The 23,328-nt window shown below is 45.0% G+C and overlaps 2 protein-coding genes across 6 annotated transcripts; one reads left to right on the top strand and one right to left on the bottom strand.

Moving 5' to 3' along the window:
- Positions 1-1,358: 1,358 nt before the first annotated feature.
- On the bottom strand, positions 1,359-13,519 carry HNRNPUL2 (heterogeneous nuclear ribonucleoprotein U like 2). 2 transcript variants are annotated; one of them, XM_032641987.1, is made up of 14 exons: positions 12,679-13,515; positions 10,674-10,809; positions 10,304-10,380; positions 9,974-10,113; positions 9,568-9,658; positions 9,368-9,480; positions 8,883-9,146; positions 8,587-8,709; positions 8,095-8,223; positions 7,227-7,395; positions 5,688-5,888; positions 4,569-4,642; positions 4,197-4,304; positions 1,359-4,078 (listed from the first exon to the last, which is right to left on the bottom strand). In XM_032641987.1, exons 1-14 carry the CDS (start codon positions 13,217-13,219, stop codon positions 3,998-4,000), a joined length of 2,247 nt encoding a protein of 748 aa, XP_032497878.1. In that variant the 5' UTR covers positions 13,220-13,515; the 3' UTR covers positions 1,359-3,997. The 2 variants fall into 2 exon arrangements, 1 of the variants encoding a protein (XP_032497878.1); XR_004351235.1 differs by lacking the exon at positions 4,569-4,642 and having other exon boundaries at positions 4,037-4,078; positions 12,679-13,519.
- A 642-nt stretch (positions 13,520-14,161) lies between these two features.
- On the top strand, positions 14,162-21,520 carry TTC9C (tetratricopeptide repeat domain 9C). Of its 4 annotated transcripts, none has more exons than XM_032641989.1 (4): positions 14,162-14,324; positions 14,935-15,227; positions 18,684-18,866; positions 19,809-21,518. In XM_032641989.1, exons 2-4 carry the CDS (start codon positions 14,990-14,992, stop codon positions 19,901-19,903), a joined length of 516 nt encoding a protein of 171 aa, XP_032497880.1. In that variant the 5' UTR covers positions 14,162-14,324; positions 14,935-14,989; the 3' UTR covers positions 19,904-21,518. The 4 variants fall into 4 exon arrangements, with proteins under 4 accessions (XP_032497880.1, XP_032497882.1, XP_032497881.1 ...); XM_032641990.1 differs by lacking the exon at positions 14,162-14,324 and adding an exon at positions 19,315-19,419 and having other exon boundaries at positions 14,341-15,227; XM_032641991.1 differs by having other exon boundaries at positions 14,232-15,227; positions 19,816-21,518.
- Positions 21,521-23,328: the final 1,808 nt, after the last annotated feature.

Here is a 23,328-nt window from a genome sequence, read left to right on the forward strand (position 1 = left end):
GAGTACCCAGTGAACTTGAGGCACCTTCAGGAATAGCAGCTTCCCCGCTGTTGATGAATTCCTGAGCCCTAATAGGCCCTGGAGATATTTAATTCCCTCATCCTAGAGAGGAAGAAACCAAGGAAAGTAACCTGGCTGCCCTCCTGAAGTGGGGACCTACCCCGTTCTGTTCAGGAGCCTGCTTAGTTCTTAGTGCCCGTTGAAAACTCCTCTAAGGATCAAGTCTGTTTAATCCCTGCATCCTGTCAGTGTCTGGCCTATGACAGGCATTCAGATATCCAACGATTGTACTATACATGCTTAAATGGCAAGCAGGGCATAGAAGGCACTAAAAGAATCTTTCTCTTTTCCTAAGGTATTACAGTGATGGGCAAATTCCAGAGGGGTAAGTGAAAATGCCCACATCAGCTCAGGCTTGGTAAGAAGGCAGAAGTGCTCAATAAATGTAATCTTGATAATTAGGTTATTAAAAAAAAAAAGCAACCTCTGCTCAATTTTTCTACACGTTCAATTTTCATACGCATCAGATTAGGGGTGAATGGCTGCAGCCCTAGCTGGGGGCAAAGGGGGGGGTCTAGAGGTTACTAGAGACAAGGCATGAGCTATAAATAACCATTTTAAATTATTAGCTGTAACACTGAGTAACTTTAAATACCCTAGAGAATGGGCAGACACTGAAATCAAGGATAGCCTTTGGGCCCAAAGCTGTAAGCCCCTGGGGTGGGAATCTCTATCATGTACAGAGGGAGGAGTTAGAGCAGTAACTATACCTGTATCACCACTACTTCAAAACACTAGATGTCATAAGCCTGTGGGAGCCCAGCCTTAATAAGTCCTTGACCATTTATCAGAAGTTACAATCAATATCAGTTCGGTGCTAGTAATGCAGTAGTGCTTTTATCAAAGTTACCTTCTCATTCTACATAGTCACTAGGAAAGAATCCCCATCAAACATCTTCTGTTGAATAAGTAGGCTTTTCCTCTTAAGTGGTAATTACGAATAAACTTAATCTGGCTCCTAAATGGAACCCTACATTTAACTTCAAGCATCCAACTGGTTTTAGTATAGGCCAAATACACAGAGGTCATGAGTTATCATTTATTTTCTTCTACTCCAACGGCTCAAGCTCTTAGTAAAAAAGCAAGCACTTAAGTAAGCCAACAAACCCCGAGTGACCCCGAGTGAAGGTATGGCTGGTTCCCAGGTGAAAGCATGGCAGAATAGGAAGGGAGAAAAGCCATGAAAGAGGAAAGCCAACCTTGGTTGGAACCCAGTACAACTTGAGGAGCAGCATCAGAAATAAAGCCCCCAATGACACACTCTACCCAGTCAGTGCAGCGACAGGAGAGAGGGTGAATTCAATCCAAATGGTTATTTATTCTAAAACTGGAAGCTACCGTGCCTACATTTTTGCCATAATGTTGTAATGAGAACAGGGGAGGAAAAAGTTACAGATGTAAACAATGACACAGTTACATTTTTTTTAAATGGTAAAACCCTTTTTTACTGGCCACTTCCAAGAATGCTTTACAGGTTGTGCAATAACATTTACAGGCTCCATGTGGTGTTTGTTTTTCTCACAAGCTTTTCCATCTACAACTACAACAGACGTCTGATAAAACACTAAACAAGTCTTCTAAGGAAAACAAGGGTAGGGATCCCGCCTGTTAATCCACATTTTCCCCCTTAACATTGTTTTTTCATAATAAAAAAAGACAGAAACAAAACCCAGACATCTACTGTTGTTGCGAGTGATCTCTTGGACTAAACCGACAAGGACGTGGCAGTTTCACGCTCCACCCACCTAGAAAAAGCTTTTTTTTAAAAAAACGACTTTCTAGTGTCAAAGATTAACAGCAAGTACCTCCCCTCCCCCCCAAAAAACCCAAAGCGGCTTAAGCTTTGTCCCCCTGGTCCTGAGGGCCTAGCATCCCCGAACCGTGTTGTAGACTATAAAAAGATGCTATTTGCTGGAGAACTAAACGTTTGAATAGGGGTGGCAGCTTCTGCCTCAGAGTCAATTTTCTGTTATAACAATCTTGTCCTAAGGGAATCTCTTTGGGCTCCAGTTTCTACCTCCTCCTTTTTACCTCCCTGACACTATGAGCAAAACTTTCTCAAAAACTCCCCTTAATGAAAATAAAAAGTTAGTGGGTTACAGAAAAATTCATGCAATCACTTCACCCACTGCCACACACAAATCCATTTGATGGCACCACAGAAAAAGCAGGTGCCCACAGAAAGGACATCATTTTGAGCAAGCAAAAGTATTGCCTACCAGCCCCCCATTCCAGCCTCCGGGTCAGAGGTCCTTGTGGAGCAGAAGGGCGACTAGAGGGCCAGGACAAGGGCCTGCACACCCTCCTGGGCACGGCAGTAACCGTGGGAGAGGGGGAGAGAGGTCAAATCTCAGCACAAAATTTTCAACAGAGGACTGCCCAGGTAAGGAAATGGAAGTGAAGTACCTTCTAGTAGCACAACCCAGGGCTCCCCTCGCCAGGAAGTGCAGCAATGTGTGGTGTTCGCTGAGTAAGCTCTTGGCTGACACAATGCTGAGCAGGAAGGTGAATGAAAACCGAAGCTCAGTATTGAAAGAGCATTCCCATAATCCACCCGTATTCTTGAACCCGCAACCTGAAGCTGTCTGTCAAGAACTGGGAGGGTGCTGGTAGTTACAAAACAATAACTCTCCCGACTGAAGTCTCTTGGCTAGAGGCCTCTCTGGGACACACAGGGAAGGCACCCCAGGAGGAATCCTGTTTCAGCAAGTCGGAAAGGGGTGCTCTCTTTCATGCACACGCTGCACACGCTCGCATTCATGCTCTTCCCAAGTTCCAGCAGCCCCACGGAGCTGCCTCCCACCCCCCACCCTCCCCTCTTCTATTCACTCTCTATCTGTGTATCAAAAAAGCCAGCAGGGCCCCGGCCCTCCACACTGTAGAAAATAGCTGCTATTCTCAGCGCCTGGGCCTGGTACCCACACCACAGGATTCGCCTATATACATATCCTGCTGCAGTGAAAAGAATCCTGCTTCGTTTCTGTGTGAGCTGAAACCCTGAGAAACGTTCCTTCTCTTGAACTATAAGAGGACAGATTCTCTAACAGAGATGATTTCAGAGACTTCCCACCTGTCTCTCAACCTTGGAAGACAGAGAGTAGAGACTGGCAAATCACAATCTTCAGGCTGAGGGCTGCAACCCCAACTCTTCCCCCGGATTTTATGGAAATCCATTAACAGATACAGAGAGGCTGCAAGCTGTTCTGCTCTGCAATCAGGAACAGTCCCCATGCCTCCTTGGCGTGGGGATCCTATGTAACAGAACCGCCCAACTGGTAGTCTCCATGCCTCAGCCAGACAGCACAAAGGCACAGGAACGTGGACACAGGGACACTATGGCCTCCCAGCCCACCGGACCAGATATCCCAAGAGGGAAAGGTCGGTAAAGAAAATACAAACGGTTAGTTGGTGCAAGTGATTGATAAGAGCTGATCGTTTATTTTCACTGCCCCAGTCACAAGCTCTCCCTCTGTCCCCGCTCCTGCCTGTATGGAGAGTGCCCTCACACGCCTCCCCACCCTCTCTGCACTACCTCGCCATCACTCTCCCTTACTCGGCTGCCAGTCCAGCTGCCTTAGAATGTCAGAAGGGTGACATTTTCAGTTCTTTTCCTGTCTGACTGCAGGGTATAGGACAGGCAGCCCTAAGTGCTGCTTTCTGAGCAAATGGTTTTTTGATTACAAATATCTAACTAGGTTTGAAATGTTTTATAGAATAAGACAATATTCTTTTCAACAAACTTTAAAAAAAAATGTACAGTTTTGTTGTTTGTTTCCACCCCCCTCCCCCCCCCGCTTGCGCACCCTCCCCCCACCGCCCCTCCCCGGCAGCTCAGCCCCACCCCGGCAGCCCCTGTTTTCCTTGGTTGTGTTTTGGGGGGTGCTTGGCACCCCCAGAGATTCAGCTTCATGGCTGACAGGCGACAATGGCAGGGGCTTCACCGATACCCTTGGTAACCGTAGTAGTTCCTGTAGTATCGGTCTCTGTCCTGGGGATGGTGGTAGTAGTAATTCTGCCACTAGAAGAAAGGGGAAACTCCATCACTTGGAGCCACAGCTGGCTGAGGATGGAGAGGCATGACACTCATCCCTTTGGCCCTGCCCCCCTTCATCTCTCTATCCCCAGATGATACTTACATCCCGACTGTATTGTCTGTAATAGTCTCTGTATCTGTTGTACTCATAATCTCGCCCATAGAACCGATCGTAGTCTCCCCTGTATCGATCGTAGAAATTACGGTAACCCTGAGAAAGGAGAAAGAGAAAGAGTGAAGATGTATGGGCTTTCAGCATCACAATCCGCTGCTATCCCCCGTCTTAAATGAGACACATCTTCACTTGATATTATAAACAAGCTTAACCTTCCCAGCATAAAGTCTTCCAGAGGAACAAATTAAATGGGCAAAACCCTAAGCCCTGAGAAAACAGCCCAAACCACTCTGCTCCCCCAAGCCAATAGGAATGGCTGTCACGGCCCAGAGGGAGGAGCAGAAGGAGAGCTGCACTCACCCCTCTGTTTCCAGACTGCCCCCAGTACTGCTGCCCGTAGGCCCGGTTGTCGTAGCCTCGGCGCTGCCCGCCCACTGGAAGAGAAATGGAGAGCGCGCTCAGACAGCTGGCATGGGGTCCTGGCTCCACATCTGAGTGGAAATCAAAAAGTCGGAGCCAAAGGCAATTCTGGGGGAATAGGAGGCCTGCTTCTGCCAGGCTCAGACAATGTTAATTAAAGCACCAGCCAGGATCTTTTAAAAAGTCTGAGGTGGGGGAGGGCAGAGGAATAGAGACACAAGAAAACCAAGCCACCTTGGTTTCACCTTTTGAAGCTCCCCAATTCCTGCAAAACATTTAAGATGCCAAAAGGATACATGGCAGAGTTAGAAACACGAGTAAAAACTGCCATTCGTAGAGTCACAGACTTTCAGCCCTGGAAGGGATCCTGGATATCATATAACCCAGACCCATCATTTTATACAAACGAACAAAGTCTAAATGATAAGCTCTTCCAGGGTAGGAACTGTTGGTATTCCCACTGCCCAGCACATAGCAGGCACTCAAAAATTTTGTTGACTTACACTTATAATTACACACACACACACATTTTTAATGCACAGTGAATGCACACTGTGGCGGGGGGTGTTAACTGACAAACTAGACATTCAGGAGGGAAATTAATTCCACTAATAAGCTAACTTACTGTCTAACACCCCCCCCCAGATTACTGAATAATGCATTCACTTTCTGCTCTATACAGCTGGGTTGATCCAACAGACAAAGTAGCAAGGAAAAAGAGAAGAATCTGATTTCACTGCACAAATCCTTCAAATAAACTACAATAGAGAATGGGGAATCCATATGTAAAAATGAAAACCAGATAAATGAACAGGCTCAAGCATTGCTTTTCAAGGAAACAAATATTTTTGTTGAAAAATAACTACCTTTTGTTGAAGGATTATGGAAAAAGCACAAGAAGCTGGGAGTAAAGAACAGAGGAAGAAATAAGCTCCATACGAAGGGACTTCCTTATTGTTGGTGATCTGACTTGGTTTGCCTGCCCTTTCCTTGTGGGTTCTGCTGCACTCAGCACAGAGAACAGACTGAGGCTCGGGCTGGCAGGTCCCCAGGACTCACCGTAGCCTTGGCCTCTGCTTCGGTTCTGCCGGTTTCGCTTGTTTCGATTGTTTCGGCGGTTTGTCCGCTTCTCGGAGGGCGGCAGCAGCTTCCTTGCCTCCTCCCTGTACTTAGTGACAATGGGCTGAGCTTCCTCCTTCTCCAGCTCCCCGTATGTCACCTCATCCATATAGTCGCATTTTTCAGGCAGAGAGAAGTTGGCTGTAAGAGTAAGAGAGAAGCTTGTGGGCCTCCAAGTACGTAGACGGGTAAGAGCTCATGATGAAAACCCCACTACAAGAATAGGATTTTCTAAGCCTCATCTACTAATGCACAGACGTGTGCTGGGTTCACTCTGCGGGTTTTCCCTAAACTGTAACAGCCCCAGGCAAAGGGCTATCTGCAAACTGTAGATTTACAAGTTCTCAAGTGATCCATAATAAATTAAGAGTGAACTGGGTTAAGGTTTCTTATCAGGACAGAAGCAGGCAGCCAGAGGCTAAAAGTAACTGAGAAAGTTTTGGTGTTGGTTAGATAAGAAATACACTTTTAAAGAGACTCAAGAAGAAACTGACCCCAGCCTAAAGGCACTTACTCATCTATACAAGAAAAACAGTTAACAAGAGTACGGGGTCCTCATTAAAACCACCTGTGTATGATGGGCCAGCACACTTGCCAGTCTCTAGACATCAAGTTCAGAGGCTGAGTCCCAGCAGAATTCAGTTCAATGAGGCTCTCCTGATTCCGAGATGATTAGCCCTCCGTTTTATAAAACTGAACTAAGTTCCTCCAAGTGCTTGAGTACCGGTATGGACTGGCCTAGTTCATTCTAAGTAAACTTGGAGAATCCAGCTCTTAAATGTGTAACCAGCTCCCATGCCTGGGCATTATCAGAATTCAAAGAGCCAGTAGTTGACAGCTCAGGTGGGATGTCAGGCGCTGAAGGCAGCAAGGGGAAAAACCAAACTCTGAGGTGAACGGCACAAAACTAGATCAATCAAGATAGTTAATTTTGCCTTCTAGGGAACCTTGCTGTAAGGCTTTGTACCACACGTATCAAAAACCAAAACAAACAAACAACAAAAATAAAAAACAGGCCTAATGTGATACTAGAAATCAAAATATACTGACGAGATCATTCACTCCAACCACTACAATTTTAATTTGAACCACAAGCATGTCCCATCTCTAGAATATAAATTCGGTGAAGGCAGAGCTTCATTTCATTCATTCTTTCCCTATGTCTAGAACAGTACTGGACAAATAGTAGACACTCTTAAGTATTTACTAAATGAATAACTGACTCGTTGAAGCCTCTGCCTTAAGGCTATCATCCTGTGACCTATCACCATTTCTCTTTTTGTATTTTATCAGAATGAATCAAGGAGTTATTGCTTCACCATTCACTCTGCTCATTCATTAATCTTCAAGTGATCACACCCATTAATTTATTCCACAGATGTACACTTTACATGTGGAGAATCCTCCAGGTGCTAAGAGGCTCCAGTGAGGTGTGCATGGACCAAGGACAGGACCCCTAACTTGTCGAGTTTAGCCCACCTTTCATCTCCAGCATTATAGACTCAGGCACATCATCTCCCTCCACTTCCTTCCTTAGCTCCAGCCTCTTCTTCCAGTCCTCCTCATTAGGGACGACCACCACCACTTTCCGAGAGAAAGTCTTAAACAGCAATAGCTTCCGCCGTTGGCCAGAGTTGTACACGTTACACTAGGAACAAGAGGAGTAATACACGTTTTAGGAATAAAAATTAAACACTAATTCAACCAACAATTACTGAGCATCTTTCACAAGTGAGGCACTAGATTAGGGGTCTTATTTACACAATCTCTTTGAATTCTTCAAAAGCTACATGATGTTATGCTATTTTACACAACATGAAAATCGAGACTCAGAGAGGCCAAGACTTGTCCAAGGTCACAAACCTAGTAAGTAGTGGAGCCATGAATCCAAAGCTCCAACGCTCTTTCCATTGCCTCTAGAATGTGTTTTACAGTCTGGGTCCATACACTCTCTGGTAAAAACACTAAGAGTTGTATCTCTGAGCTCAAAACACATTACAACCGTAACACAACCACTTGGTCATAATTAGGTAACCTGATTCTGTTACTTTAATTCAGTCTTTCTCTATATATGCACCCTATTTTGACTCTGAGCAATTTTTTTTTAAAGGGATTTAAAAAAATATTATTTATTTTGGCTGTGCCGGGTCTTAGTTGCAGCATGCACGCGGGATCTAGTTCCCTGACTAGGGATTGAACCCAGGCCCCCTGCATTGGGAGCACGGAGTCTTACCCACTGGACCACCAGCAAAGTCCCTGAGCAATTTTATCAGATTAAATGGATACCAAATCTTTTATCTTTGGACCTATTGTTAAATTAGGTTTCTTTTGAATGTTTGAACAATACCTGATCAAGAATGAAGTTCCTCTTTGTCCGGGAAGCAATCTGGACCAGCTTACTAAGGCACTGGGAGGCTTGCTGAACTAAAAGGTCTCGGCTTTTGGGGTCCATCTGTGGCTCCTCGAGCCCCTTCATCTAATGAGTTTAAGAAGAGAAACACAAGGAGTTACGCACTAAGTTAAAGCCCAAGAATCACTGGTAAATGCCACAACACCACCACGTCAGTTCACTGACATTGCTCAGTGCTGTGAATGTTGTCCATTTCCTACAGAACTCATTTCCAGTCTCAATCTGGATAAACTCCAGACTTTATCAGCTTTCAGATTTGACAACACAGCAAAGGAAAATAAAAAAATCTACCATAAACACATACTGAGAACGCATTTCTTTATTTGTGGGGCCCTTGTTCTCAGACACCTAAAAGACCAACTCCTATATAAGTTTCTTGGTACCTCAAGAGCTAACATCACAGCTGACTAACCCCTCCCAGCAACTCACCCTCATTTGATTGAGCACAGTCTCAGCTCCCAGGACATTGTATCTTTTCTCAGGGTTTTCTTTTGCGTACTTCAGTGCCCACTGGGTCTTTCCAGATCCAGGCAGTCCCACCATCAGAATCACCTGCAAGTAAATAGAACCAGGAATGCTATAAAAAATAAGTGAGGGTCATGTTTACAAAGCCCAATTTAAGAACATCCTCCCCTTCCCCCAGCTGGGTAAAGTTTTCAGGAGAAAAGCGACCCACCCACCATTCCAAGCATGAGCACCAAGGTTCTGCACACTCTCCAGCATACCTCACACTCCTCTATGGTCTTGGGAGGGACCGCAGTGCGCACGCGCTCCTCCACAGGCACGGCATGGATGAACACAAACTCTTCTGGCGGTGGGAAGAAGGGCTCCTCCTTCTGACCAAAATTTAATTCTACAACACAATTTTTGCAGAGGACATGGGGTAGGAGGGCCCGGTCAGCCAGGGATTCCTTGTTGATACGGAATGCCACGCCAAGGTCTTCTCCATTCTTGGAAAAGGAAAGTTCTACTTCTTCAGCCTCAAAATTCTACAACGACGAAAGACAAGAGCATTTATGGGCACATAGAGCTTGAGGTTGATTAATCTTACATTTTAATCTTTTTTTTCTCTATTCCAACTGCTGTACTAAACAACTATGTGAGCAATGCATCAAAGGCAGAAAAGACAGCAGCCGATGGGAAGCAAATTGATCCCTAGTGCCCTCTATTTACTCCTTGCTACAAATCTACAACTTTCAGGAGCACTTACAGCAAAGCAGCCAATGACATCACTCTCCCCAAAAGTCTGGCCAAATTCCTCAAACTGCCCATTCTCTGCCTTGAGTCCTCGTCCATCGAAACCATAAGAGAATTCATCCTCACCTAGAATAATCAGCAAATTAGTTACCTACACACAAACCTCCCACAGAGCAGCAAACACTAAAATGGTTATGTTAAAAATAACTTTACCAAGCTGTGGATGGGAAAAATCAACAGACCATCCAACTCGAAGGAGAGAAACCTCTGTGCAGCCTTCTTTCATTGGGAGATTCTGGGTTACCTGGCCAAGTCAGAAAAGGAACTTTCAGATACTCGAGCAAAGTCTGAGTTAGACAAAATTTTGATACAAACCGAAAACGACAACTATCACAACTCAACGTCAGAAAAACAACTGTCAATAAACTTAAACCAAAGCCATGAGGGTCAATTTCTCGGTTACTGGAGCTACGGTTGTCATTCAAGCGTGGTGCCTTTTTCTGCACTAATAGAATACTGGTGGGCAGTAAACTACTATGTACTGGAACCCACTACAGCCCATTAGCAGTCTAATGACTAATTTAATAAATGAACGGTCCTAATGAGCTATACACACTACCTTGGCCTCAAAGCAGACTTTCCCCTTTGTCACTCCGTAAGTACTTCTTGCCCCAGACCAAAGGGTGGGGAACTTCTCTGAGAAAAGCGGCTGCCCTCCATAGCGGTCTTTGCTCACTTGAAAATGGAGATCCGAGGTATCTGTTAAGAAAGAAGCGATCTGTTTACTCCAATGCCCAACACTTGAAGCCACCAATAGAACACAAGTATACCCAGTTCTCAAGAATGGATACAAAGTTTAAATCTTTTCAAAGCTGCAGGCCATGAAGTTTTAATCTCCAAAATCACTTTTGATTGGTTTAAAACCTCAACCTGTCTGCCTTATACATACACGTGTCCAGGTTCACAAGAGTCTGATCCTCTTCCTCATCTTTTGCCTCTTCTTCCGGGGGTGGTGGAGACTTTGAACTATACATATGAGAGAAAAGCAAATACAGTGTAACCAAAGTCCTCTAATTGGAGAGGTGTCTGCATGACATCAGGTCTGTTTATCAGCAAATATAAAATTCCAGCAGACAGCTTCTTTCAACAAATGTGAAAAGGGCAACAGGAGCTTTCAGGGTAGATTTAATCTAAAACTTAGGCCTGTAAAAACCTATTCCATTTTTAATCCACCCCTCTTTCCAGACTCTCCAGTCAACATCAGGTATACCAAAATCAGAGCAGACACTCCCTTCAATGAAAGGGACTATTTCCCTCACCGGCTGTGGTAAGCCTCCTCTCGGAATTCATAGTAAGCTCGGCCATGTTCATCCTTCTCATCCCGCTGTCTCTTTACCCCCCGCCGCTCACCATCTGAGCCTGCCGGTTTTGACTTTTCACTATCTTGGTCATCTCCTACAAAAAGGAGGGAAAGAAAATCAGCAGTTTTCATACTGGAGTGTATAATAAGCTCAGAACCAACAGAAACTAAAGGAGGACCTGCATATCTGTCTAGTCAGAAGAGCCAGGTTTTTCCCGTGGCATTCACAGAATGTTTTATTTCCAAAGATGTTCATCTTCCTGTCATTGGCTGGGATTTTATTTAAAAAAAAAAAAAAAGGGACATTATGGGCTAATTACAGTCAAGCCAGTAGATTAAAAATTCGGCAATTTTTGCATTCTAAATTTATCTGCTTAAATCAGGTCAAACTTGCAGATTTTCCCACCAATATGACATAAAAGAAACATCCCATGAGTTTTTAAAAACTTCATAGCTTAACTTCGATTCCTGACTATCAGATTTGGATTTAAGCTGGACACTTAATATATGTTTTCCAACACTTTTCCACAGGTTCATGTTACAGAAGCCTCAATTTTTTTTTTTAAGGGTTTGCCTTTCCAGCTTTGAAACGCACAGCCATCCACAGCTTTACTTACATAGCTAATGGACTATGGTGTATATACAGAGCTGTATTTTTATCACAGATTTTTACTGAAACTTGCAGGAGCAAACCATTAAGTCACAAGAGACCCACAAATAATACTGCATCTTTACTGCACATAATTTGGGGCAGAAAAGTGTTGTCATATATTTAGCAACATGCTTCACAAAAGGAGAAAAAAAACAATTTTTCCTTGGCCTTTTTTGGTTTGTAACACTAAAGTTTTTAATAATAACTTCTTTAAAGAAGTCCTTTATCCCTCAACCATTTTTATCTGCTATCTGGCGGTACACGTTAAGTCAAAGGTTATGTAATGGGATTTTTGTTCCAGAACATAGGACAATCTGCAAGTTGCATGTGACTGTTGTAGAATGGGTTCCAATTATACCATGATACCAAGCAGCAGCCTTAAAAATGTATTATAAAAGGAACTAAAGCAAGCCACTTCATATTAAGAATGGGAAGCAGCTCTAGTTTTCCTCCCTACTCTGACAAGACAGTTATGGATCAGCTCCAACCATCCAATTACTTCAAAGAGAGAAAGGTCACTAACTCCCTAGGGCAACTCTATAGAGTCTCTTCCATAAGGTTACTCAATGGACCCACCAACACCCCAATCATTTCAATTCAGGAAGTCAAGGACCCGAAATGTAAAAAGCTGGCTAAGTGTACAGCAAATATACAAATTTGCCCATCCATCTACTCAAATGAAAGATTAAAATTTAGTCGTAAAAATTCAGGCAAGGTTAAACCCCTAGCCAAATAATGTTGATTAACATTCTAAATGCCGTAAATTAAAATTTTTTCTTCCGTAGTTAACGATTAAACTTGACACCCTCACACCACAGGCTGCTAAAGCAGGAGCAATGTTAGATTTCCAGATTTTCGGTGTGGCTCAAACTCTAATATTGAGCTTTCGATGGAGCGAACTTTGACGAACTGAGCTTATTGCTTAATTTTATGGCGAAAAAGTCAACAGTCGGGCCGAAGCCTCCAACAGTCGGTCTGGCTGTCCGGGTAATCAACAATTCCTCAGTGCATTCTCGGTTTAGGAAAAGATAACCAGCACCGCGGAAGGCTGCTCCAACAGGTAGCTCATAAGCAGTTCGCAAGCAACATCGCTTACTTCCATCCACTACCACCAAGCAACCAAGTTAGGCAGGAACCTCCCGCCTGCAGAGAGTGGGGCCACCAGAGGTAGTCAAACCCCCCAAAAAGGTGGGTAGAGGACGAAAGCCACCTCCCCTGGGGAGTCCCACCGAATGGCGATGGGAATCAAACCCCGCGATGCAGGGCTTGGTGCTGGGTCAGGGGCGCACCCGCTCCGCTGCCAGCTCCTCACCCTGTTCCTCTGCGGCCTTGTCACCCGGCGCCTCGGATCCCGGCGTCTCGTCTCCGCTCCGATCCTCCGGCTCATCTTCCTCCCCCTTGTCGGTGCCCTGCTCTTCGCCACCGTTCACCCCACCTGACTCGGCTGTGGCCTCCTCCGCTGGTTTCTCGGAAGCATCGGGCTCGGCCGCGGCCTCCACGGCTGCCTCCTCCGGGGGCTCCGGCGGCGGCTGTGCGGCCTGGCCCGAGGCCTGGGCAGGGGGTGGCTCTTCGTCTTCGTCCTCAAGCAGCGCCTCCTCGTCCTCCTCCTCCTCCTCTTCGTCCTCCTCCTCGTCCCCGCCCGGGCCGCCGCCCGACGCGGCCACAGGCCGAGGCTCCGCCTTGCAGGCCCCGCCGGGCCCGGCCCCGCCACCGCCGGCCTCGTCCTCGAGCATCTCGGCGTCCAGCGCCTCCTGCAGCCGCTGCGCCAGATCCACCTTGAGGCCGCGCGAGTCCAGGCCGCGCCGCTGCAGCTCCGACCGCAGCTCGGTCACTTTCAGCCGCTTCACCTCCATCGCCGCCGCCGCCTCCTCCGCCTCCCGCCGCCTCCTCCCCTGAGAGCCGTCGACCGAGCCCGACCGCGCAGGCGCCGCCGCCGCCGCCCGCCTCCGCCTCACGCGCCAGCACTGAGCCCGCGCGAGCGAGCGCACGCACGTAGGCACGCAGGCACAAGGCCGCACGCAGTCTCCGCTACGTAGTGTTTGTTTCTCGCCCTTCCTCCCTCCCCCTTTCGGCCCTCGGAGCCCAAAACAACGCAGCAGGGAGCTGCTTCCTCTCCAGCCCCCTTGGTTCCCCTGCCGCGGGCGGGCGGGCGGGTGGGCGCGCGCCGAGGACGATGGACTTCCCTCTCTTTACCTCCCGCCCCCTCTCACCCCCTGGGCCAATCGCCGCCAGCGGCTTCACGGCGCAGTCGCACCGGAGCCGGAGACGGGAAAGGCTGGCTTCAGCTCAAGTGCCTCGTAGTACCGAGGCGTGTGCGCACCCGTCTCTCCGTACTTCCAGCCGGGGCTCCGCGCAGCCGCCCGGACCTCCCTCGCCACACGCCCCTCCCACCCCGTCACCACCCTTACTTCCGTCTGACCCGATCACACTGTTGTCGTAGGGCTTGCTCGCTAATATCTGTTCCCTAGTGTCTATTCGTGCAGCCACTTCTTGAGAGAGAAAAAAGCCAGAAGGAAAGCAGGGAAGCTCTTGCAACGTGAACGCCTACTGGCAATTGTCTTTCTCGTTAGTCAACAAAAGGGCTCTCTAAAACCTTGCAAGGACTGCAGTAACTAACCCCGGCCTTTTTTCCCCCTCAATCCTTCAACTTCTACCCAGCGACAGACACCCTGACCTCGCCGTATTGGCCAACTTGAATCGTCATCTGCAATTCTGATTGGTCCCTCAAGAGTTTTCGGATTTTTTTTTTTTTTTTTTTTTTTTCAATTGGCGAAGCTGCCAGAGGATTTCCGCCCACCCCACGGTTGGTCCACTGGGGAGGCTGGAGAGGCGGGGTCGTTTCTGCGGGATTACTTTTCCGGGGCCGCTTCTGATTGGGCGGCGTGGAGCAATGCGCGCCACCCTTTAGACACCAAGCTGTCGGGAGGCCTGACCCTGCGCTCTCCGTACTCCCCGCCGGTAAATCGAAGCCCAGCGGGGAGACTTCGGGTTCGGCCCCTTGCTGGGGGCGAGGGGCTGGCCGCGGGGCCTGCGAGGCTTGCATGAGCGGCGCTGCGGCCGCGTCACCCTCGGGCTGTGTTTGGGGTGCACGGACCGCATTCACCTCGGTTCCCCAACTCCTGGCCCGGAGGTCAACAAATGCTGGTTGAATAAGTGCGAACAAAGAGCTGGGATGGAGGCAAGCCCTCTAGACCTCTTTTAGCAGTTGTCCCCGCCTACTCCCTTCCATTTCCAGGTCAGGGAGGTGTGTCCGAAGGAAAGGAGGAAGCAAATTCCGCTGGCGTGTGCACGCCGGCCACAATTTTATAGTACGGCCTTCGCTTTTTCGTGCAGTCTCCCCCCGGAGTCGCCGCTTTAGGAAATAGATTAATCTCTGGCTTTACTCTTCCCACGTCCTCTCCCTGATCAATGCCCCGCACTTATAGAGATTGAAAAATAACTGCAGAGAAGAAAGGAAGGGGCTGTAGTAGAATCAAGGAAACATTCCCTGAGAGGCCTCCCGGAGAAGGAGAATTTCTTGCTTTTTTAAGTCGGCTACCAAAATCGGTTATTTCGCTCCTATCCCCAGAGCTTCGGTTGCTGTTTCACTTCCCAGTTCCTCAAGAGCACTGGGCGACAAAGTTATGGAGAAGCGCCTGCAGGAGGCCCAGCTGTACAAGGAGAAAGGGAACCAATGTTACCGGGAAGGGAAGTACCGAGATGCTGTGAGTGGGTACCATCGAGCTCTGCTGCAGCTGCGGGGTCTGGATCCAAGTCTGCCCTCCCCGATACCTAATCTGGGACCCCAGGGCCCGGCCCTCACACCTGAACAAGAAAACGTACTTCGCACCACCCAGACAGACTGCTACAACAACCTAGCTGGTAAGAACAGGGCTGAAGGGTGGGTAGAGTGTCAAGGCCGGGACGTGAAAGTCTGAGAACATTGGGGAAAACGTGCTTCTCTGCCGTCATCTAGTTATTCTGCCATGAATTGAAATTTATTTTCAATCTGTAGGGTCTAATTGAGTTTCTGTAGAGCAGTGCTTCTCAGACTTCACTTGGAGAGTTTGTTAAACTCAACTTCTTGAGCCCTGTCCCCACGATTCCGATTTAATGGGTCCGAGGTTTGTGTGTTGGGCGATGTGTGTACCAATTTGCATTTCTTACAAACTCCCGGGTGATGCTGATAGGTTTAGGGAATTTCGCACGCTATAGAGAAAATACTGAACCTACGTTTAGAGTGTTGTTTCTTTAATATTTAAAATATAGGAAAGAAGGCACTTGTTTTAACTGGTGGTGTAAGTTATCCATCTTAGATATTTTGGATAGCTTTTCCTCATTTTCCTTCTTCCTATAAATCAGCTAGACGGTAACCTGGGTAACCAGTATCTTCCTTATCCAGCTGGCCTTGAATGAAGAGGTGGATTCCAGAGTTAGTATCGCTAGGATTAATCTGCTAAAAGAAGGGAGACTTCTTAGGTCTGTTTTATGGCAGGCAGAATAACCATAGAGCTAATTAAGTTATTTTGAAGTATATTAAAGTATTCTAATGGTCCCAGTTGAGGCCATAGAAATTATTAGGAGTAGTTTTTTTGGGGTTTTTTTGCGGTACGCGGGCCTCTCACTGTTGTGGCCTCTCCCGTTGTGGAGCACAGGCTCCGGACGCGCAGGCTCAGCGGCCATGGCTCACGGGCCCAGCCGCTCCGTGGCATGTGGGTTCTTCCCAGACCGGGGCACGAACCTGTGTCCCCTGCATCGGCCGGCGGACTCTCAACCACTGTGCCACCAGGGAAGCCCAGGAGTAGTTTTTATACTTTGTAATAGTTGTTTAAAGGTTTTTTTTTTTGTTTTGTTTTTGCTTTCTACAACACTCATCAGCTGTGATTTGGTGAAAATCTAGCTTTTTTACAGTGTGTGTCCAGAGCTCCTCTTAGACTCAAGTAACAGTAACTAGAGCAGCTAATATTTCGGTTCATTCAACAATTATTTATTGGGTACTGAGGATACTGCAGTATTATAAAACAGATAAAGATCCCTGCTTTCATGGGGAGATGGACAATTAACAGAAGAGGTAACATATATTAGAAGATGATGAGTAATGTGGAAAAGAATAAAGCAGAAAATGGGGATAGGGACTGCCCTGGTGGTCCAGTGGTTAAGACTTCATGCTTCCAATGCAGGGGGTGCAGGTTCCATCCCCGGTCAGGGAACTAAGATCACACATACTGTGTGGAATGGCCCCAAAAAAAAAAGAAAGAAACGAAAAGAAAATGGGGATAGTGAGTGCCATAGGCATGGAAGTGTTAGGTAGGGGTCAGGGAAGGCTCGTTAAGGTGACATTTATGAAATACCGTGTTTAGGCCCTTTATACACATATACACATAAACCTATTTAAGTGTCACAGCAATCCTTTGAGGTAGATTTAAGGAAACATCTAATAAGTGGTGGAGCTAAAATTAAACCTGGGAAGTCTTAATTGCAGAGCTTAAGCTCTTAATGGAGAATACTGTGCATTATTAGAGAATAGAATTCACATTGGGGAATTGACCAGAAATCAAGGAAATGAGATAGGTACTTGTAAATATCGTGACTCTCCAGGTGGACTTGAAGGCAGAGACTGTAGCTTATCCATCTATAGACCCTCTGCTTGGGGGTGCTTGGTAGACGCTCCATAAAGACTCACTAAAATTAAATTTCACTTACCTGTGAGTGAAGTTTACATGTTGGGCAGTTTATTTATAGTATCTCTCATCTTTATAAAAATTCTGCAAGGTAGTTATGATTTTCCCCATTTTACAGATAAGGAAATCAGACCATGTCACTGTCTAAAACTGTCCAATGGCTTCGCATTACACTTAGGAAAATATTCAAACTCTGACCTTCCCCGGCACGGCCTGACCTGATCTGGCTCCGCCATAGACCAAATTCACAAAGCATGCGTCCACCTTCCAGCTTTGTAGGATCTCTTCTGTCAGCTAGAATGCCCTGTCCCTTGAATGACCCTTGTCATTCAGATCTTGGCCCAAAAGTCACTTTCTCAGGGAGGCCTTCTGTAATCAAACATCACTCTGACCTCATTCACTCTCTGTCCCAGCACAGTTCTGTTTTCCTCAAAGCACTAATAAATAAGTGAATTTCTTAGTGCATTCCTCCTACCTGGGAACTGGGATGCAAGCTCTATTTACTCGTCAAGGTGTCTGTCTCGTTCCTCTCCTCTCCTGCTCCTAACTCCGCCTAGCACATGGTCAGTGTTCTGTAACTAGTTGTCGAATGAATGAATGAAGCTACAGTGATGGGTTAGCTGACCGCTTGGAAGTACCTAAGTATTGATATAAACCATATGGCCACTTGGTGGGGATGTTGTAGAAGGGTTGCAGACATCAGCCCTGATTCTCCTTCCTTCTCAGCACCGTGATTTAATAATGCTATGTTTAATTCCCACAGTTATGAAACAGGGAATGCATTTCCCTTCTTACTTATAGAAAGGCAGAACACTGACCTGAACATTGCCTCCTAAACAGATTTGTGGTTTGAGGTCCCATTCTTTCATCCAAGGGAATAGTGAAGTAATATATCATCATTGAGAATGGTAGTAATTTTTGAGTTAGGGAGTCCTTGGTTCAGATTTCTTACTCATTCCACCTAGAAGCTGTGGGATCTTGGACAACTTACTTGACCTTTGTGAGCCTTGATTTCTTCATCCATTAAATGGAGATGGTAACACATACTGACTTCAGAGGGTGGATGAGAAGATTAAAGAAGCACATAGCACAGCGCTTACTATTTCCTCACACAATTAATGGCAACGGTTGTTGTTAACAGAGCTTCAGTACAAGCATTGTGGTGAAATGGGAGATTCAAGACAGAGAGCCTTGGGTAAAAGAGATACAATGAAGAGTTTTAAATAAGTTTTTTTCTTTTTTTGGCTGTGCCACGCAGCATGCAACATCCCAGTTCCCCGACCAGGGATCGAACCCGCACCCCCTGCAGTGGACGCGCGAAGTCCCAACCACTGGACCACCAGGGAAGTCCCCATAGATAAATTTTAAAATATGTTCTTATCAACTTTTATAGCTGGGCCTGACCCACACTAGGTACGTGCTAGGCATTTGGTAGATAGTGAAGTAAACTGTGAGGTATGTAAAGCTTATATTCACTGCTGTATCCCCAATGGCTAGAAGAATGTCTGGCATGTGGTGGGCACTTAAATGTATTTGTTGGATGAGTGAATGTTGTTGACGTCATCCTAGGTTTGGTACTGCCTTGAGTTGGGCAATGGAACTTAGTGTAATAAGGTCCTCCTCCCTCTTCTCTCTTCCTTCCATTTGGCCCCATTAGCCTGTCTTCTTCAGATGGAGCCAGTAAACTACGAACGGGTGAAAGAATACAGTCAGAAAGTCCTGGAGCGACAGCCTGATAATGCCAAGGCCTTGTATCGGGCTGGAGTGGCCTTCTTCCACCTGCAGGACTATGACCAGGCTCGGCATTACCTCATGGCCGCTGTCAACAGGCAACCAAAAGGTGAGAGAAGGGGTTGAAGTAGTAAGTACAAAAAATTGTTCCACTGAGGTAGTATCTGTGGGAGTGTCTTAGCTTTCAATTTATTGAATTTTGAAAATAGGTAATAATACATTCACATGTTCAAAATTCAAAAAGTGTAAAAAGATATATGATAAACAGGCCTTCTACTCCTGTATTCTTGCCTCCACAGGAAAGCAATATTGTATGTGCTCCAGAAATAATCTTAAAATGTTGTTTTTCAGGTTTCAGTTCCCAGATGGGGACAAAAATAGGATCTGGATTCCAATGAATAAACATGATAACCCTCATTTCTACCAGTTCTCCAGCTGGGGTCTGGCCTTTGCTTAACTATCCATTTATCCTTTAGCTCAGCTCACCCCAGGTATGACCTAGAAGAAGGACAGGCCTCCTGAGAGAAAATCTGAGGCTTGTTTCCCTTGTTTCCAAGGGAAAAAGAATATTGTGAAGAGAATGACAGACTCATTCCTGTGTTGGTGGTACAGCACTGAAAATTGTCTCCCGTTTTGCATTCTGGCTTAGAGCGGCTACTGAAGTAAGAGGGTCCCCAAACTTACAAAAATTCAGCAAAATCTCTCTAATTGAACGGGAAAGCCATTATGAATTAATAAAGATATATGAGCCGTTGTTCACATTTCTTACCTTCAAGTACATAGATTAACTGCCAGCCATGTGTAGTAGCTTTAGAGACTTGCTCTGACAAAAACTATCTCTCCAAGCTCCTTTTCATTATTAAGTTAGCATCCCTGTACAAGATTTTTTAATAATGCACGTAATTAATGAATGCGATTTACTGTTGCATAGAATTGTTGTGATATATGCAAATGGAAAGATTTTAGGAAATGGAAGTGTGTTCATAATCCTCTTCTGCCCAGAGGTACGGTTATGGCCTGTCTCTAATTGCCTTCTTTGCCCTGTTCTAAGACGCCAGTGTCCGGCGGTACCTTCAGCTAACGCAGTCGGAACTCAGCAGCTACCATCGGAAAGAGAAGCAGCTCTACCTGGGCATGTTTGGTTAACAAAGAAGAAAGATACCCCTCCACTGGAACTTCGGTGAACCAATAAAGACCCATCAAGGGGAAACCTGAGCCTCAGCAAGAGAAATTAACCCCATACCTCTGACTGAGGTGAACTTGTATTTTGTTTCTAGTTCTGCACGAACTCTTTATTGCTTACATGGTCTGTGTCTGTTTTTGTTTCTCCATCTATGTATTTATACGGATTTTAATATGTGGTATTATTAGGGATATTTGCCTTGAGAAATACAACCAGAAAACATTCGTCAGTTATGGAATTAATCATATCTTTGGCATCGATTTTAATGATAGATGTTGGTAGATGTAGTCATATACAAAGGAGAAGGCTAGCAGAGGATGAAGTAATAAGGAAGGCAGAAAGGAGTTTCTTCCTTCGTTTCCTCAGATGCCCAAAGCCAAACTTACACAGGCCACAAACTGGCAAATATATATACTGTGAAACTAGACAATTATAAATTGGGCCCACATGGCTCAGAATGAAAGATTTGAAATTAACCATCTTGATTAAAATAATTCCTTTGTCTTAATGTTCCACATACATTCAGATTCTTTTTCCCCCACAAAAGTATCTATTTCCCTTTTTTTTTTATCTAGTTCCTCTTGTTTCTCTTGGTAATTTCTAGTCCTTGCTATTGTTCACATTCAGATCATTAATATAGTATACTTATTTATTTTTTTATTAAACCCTTCTGTCTTAAAACTTCTGGAGTCAAGCATTTAAGTATATATTTTGTAAGCTTTTAAAAGCTCTCATGCCAAAAAAACACTCGTAAACATTTTAATTTTTAATAGGTGCATATCTATAGTATGCTCATTTCTCTAAAAGAACATAGGAAAGACAGTTTACCAAGTCTTCTAGAAACAATACCATAAAAGAACAGGATAAAAACATAGATCTGTTCTTTACTTGTTACCCGCCCCCTTGTATTTTGCAGGAGCTCACTTCCTTAAAGAGGAGGGAAACAGTGAGAAAAGGTTCTCTTCCCTTAGGGCCTTTTAAGCACCAACGAACTTTCTGGAAGATTTTTTGGGCGTGGGTGCAGTCATGGCTCAGTAGGAGGCTTCATCAACCGGGAGCTCCTTTGTCATTCTGCTAATGTCCACAATGTATGAGTTGTACAGAGTAGATAAGACCATAATAGCACTGCTTCTACCTTTATGAGTGAGGGTAATAAGCATGTATCATTAGCCATCATACACAGACAGATTTCAGACAAAAACCCCTTAGTCTTGCCAAGTGTACACAAGCTCTTCTCCCTTTATCAGTAATGCCTCTCTCTCAATGAGCTAGGCTCCTCTTTGAGTCTCCCTGTACCCTTAAATAATACAGCCATCAACTTAACAAACAAAAAGTTTTCATACCAAATAATCTTTTAAGTCCAAGGAGAGAACTAACAAAAGTTGAATATTTTATTCCTCTTCCAAGTTTCTTAAATTTCTAAGCCTAGACTGTTGCCAGATTATGTCGTGCATGGTTGTGTGTTATGTTTGGGGTTGGTTTTGCTTTCTGATTTTCTTTTTTTCGCCTAAGACTTGATGTTACAGTAAGCTATGTTCTGCATCAATGAGGAAAAAATAAAACTGATATTTAAAAATGTACTGTAGAAATTTATTGCACTAACCCTTTTTAGCACTTCTAAGACACAAAGTGGTCAGACTTACATTTCGCCTTTAATTTGAAGGCCAGCTCCTAACAGAGATGTTAACAAACGGGAAAGTGGACAAAGATAGGCAGTCAGATGTGGGTCTGGAGGAGGTCTGGCCAGCCCACATCCTGAAGGAATCAGCCAGAGGTACCTCAATCTCTGTACTCAGAAGTTTGTGGAGGGGGGAGGCTGCTCACCTTACAAATCCTTAATGGTTTCCACACAGGATTTGAGGGTTTGATTGAAGAGAAAGCATTCATGGTGATGTGAGGATTCATACTGCACATAAGGGACAGTTTAGAACAGTGTTTCCCTCCAAACCAATACCCATCATCTTTACAGTTTTGCCAAAATCCCATACTACCTATACGACTTTTTAGTCAATATTTTACTTAAATATATATTTTGAAAGGAATTTTTGGACAGATAAATATGTTAAATGATACCATGGGGACGTAATCAGCAAACCCCAGGCTGAAACCATAAGATGAATAAACCAATTTCTTCTATAAATTGCAAGGAAAAAGAGAGGGGAACCTATAAATTAAAAGAAGTTTAAGAGCCACCAACCAAATAAATGTGACTCTATTAGAAGAAAACAACTAAAAGTTTTTATGAGACTGTGTGTGAAATAAGAAAAAATATATATATTGGTCTCTTCCCAGCTCCTGGCACAGATCTCCTAAAACCCTTGGAATTTGGATTCTGATTTGAAAAAACAACAAAGTTTACGAGACAATCAGGGAAATTTGAACAAGAATTATTAACAGTTTTGCTGGGTGTGATCATGGTATTTGGTCTTTTTAAGAGTTCTTTTAGAGGTGCATGCTGAAATTGCTTACTGATAAAATTGGGGAGGGGACTTTAGAGCACTTCATATCATTTGCCAAAAAACACACAAAAAAACCCCAAAACAAAACAACCAATCAACCATAAAAATAAATGTATTTTACAGTAAAAAAAAAAAAAAAAAGTATTAGTATATGTTGAAGTAAACCATCTTTGGAAACACTGGCTTTGGAGAAAGTGAAATCTAATGTGAAGGGCTAAAATGGTGAGTTTTGTGAAGCTAAGAGCAAGTGAAGGCATACACTTACAAAATACCAATTAAGAAATGAAATCCTAAACTAGGAAGAGGTCTCTAAAGCTGGAGAGCAAAGGGTGGTCGTCTGAAAACTAAATCAGCTTGTAGCTCAAAAGCAAATAACTTCTCAGGGTTAAACTCTTAATAGCCTGGGACCTGGCCCATCCCACCATAAAAGGAGGCCGATTTTGGCTCAGTAGAAGGAATAATTATCCAACAATTAGGGTTGTCCAACAGTAGAATATGTTTCCTTTGGGAATAGTGAGTTCTCTTTCAACACCTGGCAAAAGGAGGATCCAGTGTTGGACTAGAGGTTAGATGAGCTGGCCTATGGTTCGTTGAATCCATGGATGGGACTGTCAAGAGTAGTGGAAACCAGAGAAAGTTCTCTTGATCACATCTCTACAGACAGGCCTAAACTGTTCTTGGTGTCCAGCAGATAGATAAAGTGAGGCAACTGTGGCCGTAATTGTGTTGGCCGCTGCTTTAAACATCTTGCAAATTCTTGGCTGCCACCTCCAATGAAGAAAGCATTCCATGCTGGGAACTAAAGGCAAATGCTTGCTCTTCAGGAGAATCTCACCAAGTTAACACATCCTCTTTAGTTAAGTATTGCACTTGGCCGAGACAGTAACAAGGTTCCTGTGTTCCCCAGATGGTCCAGAGAAATTATATAC

Source organism: Phocoena sinus, chromosome 8, assembly GCF_008692025.1.
Source record: "Phocoena sinus isolate mPhoSin1 chromosome 8, mPhoSin1.pri, whole genome shotgun sequence".
NCBI lineage: Eukaryota > Metazoa > Chordata > Mammalia > Artiodactyla > Phocoenidae > Phocoena > Phocoena sinus.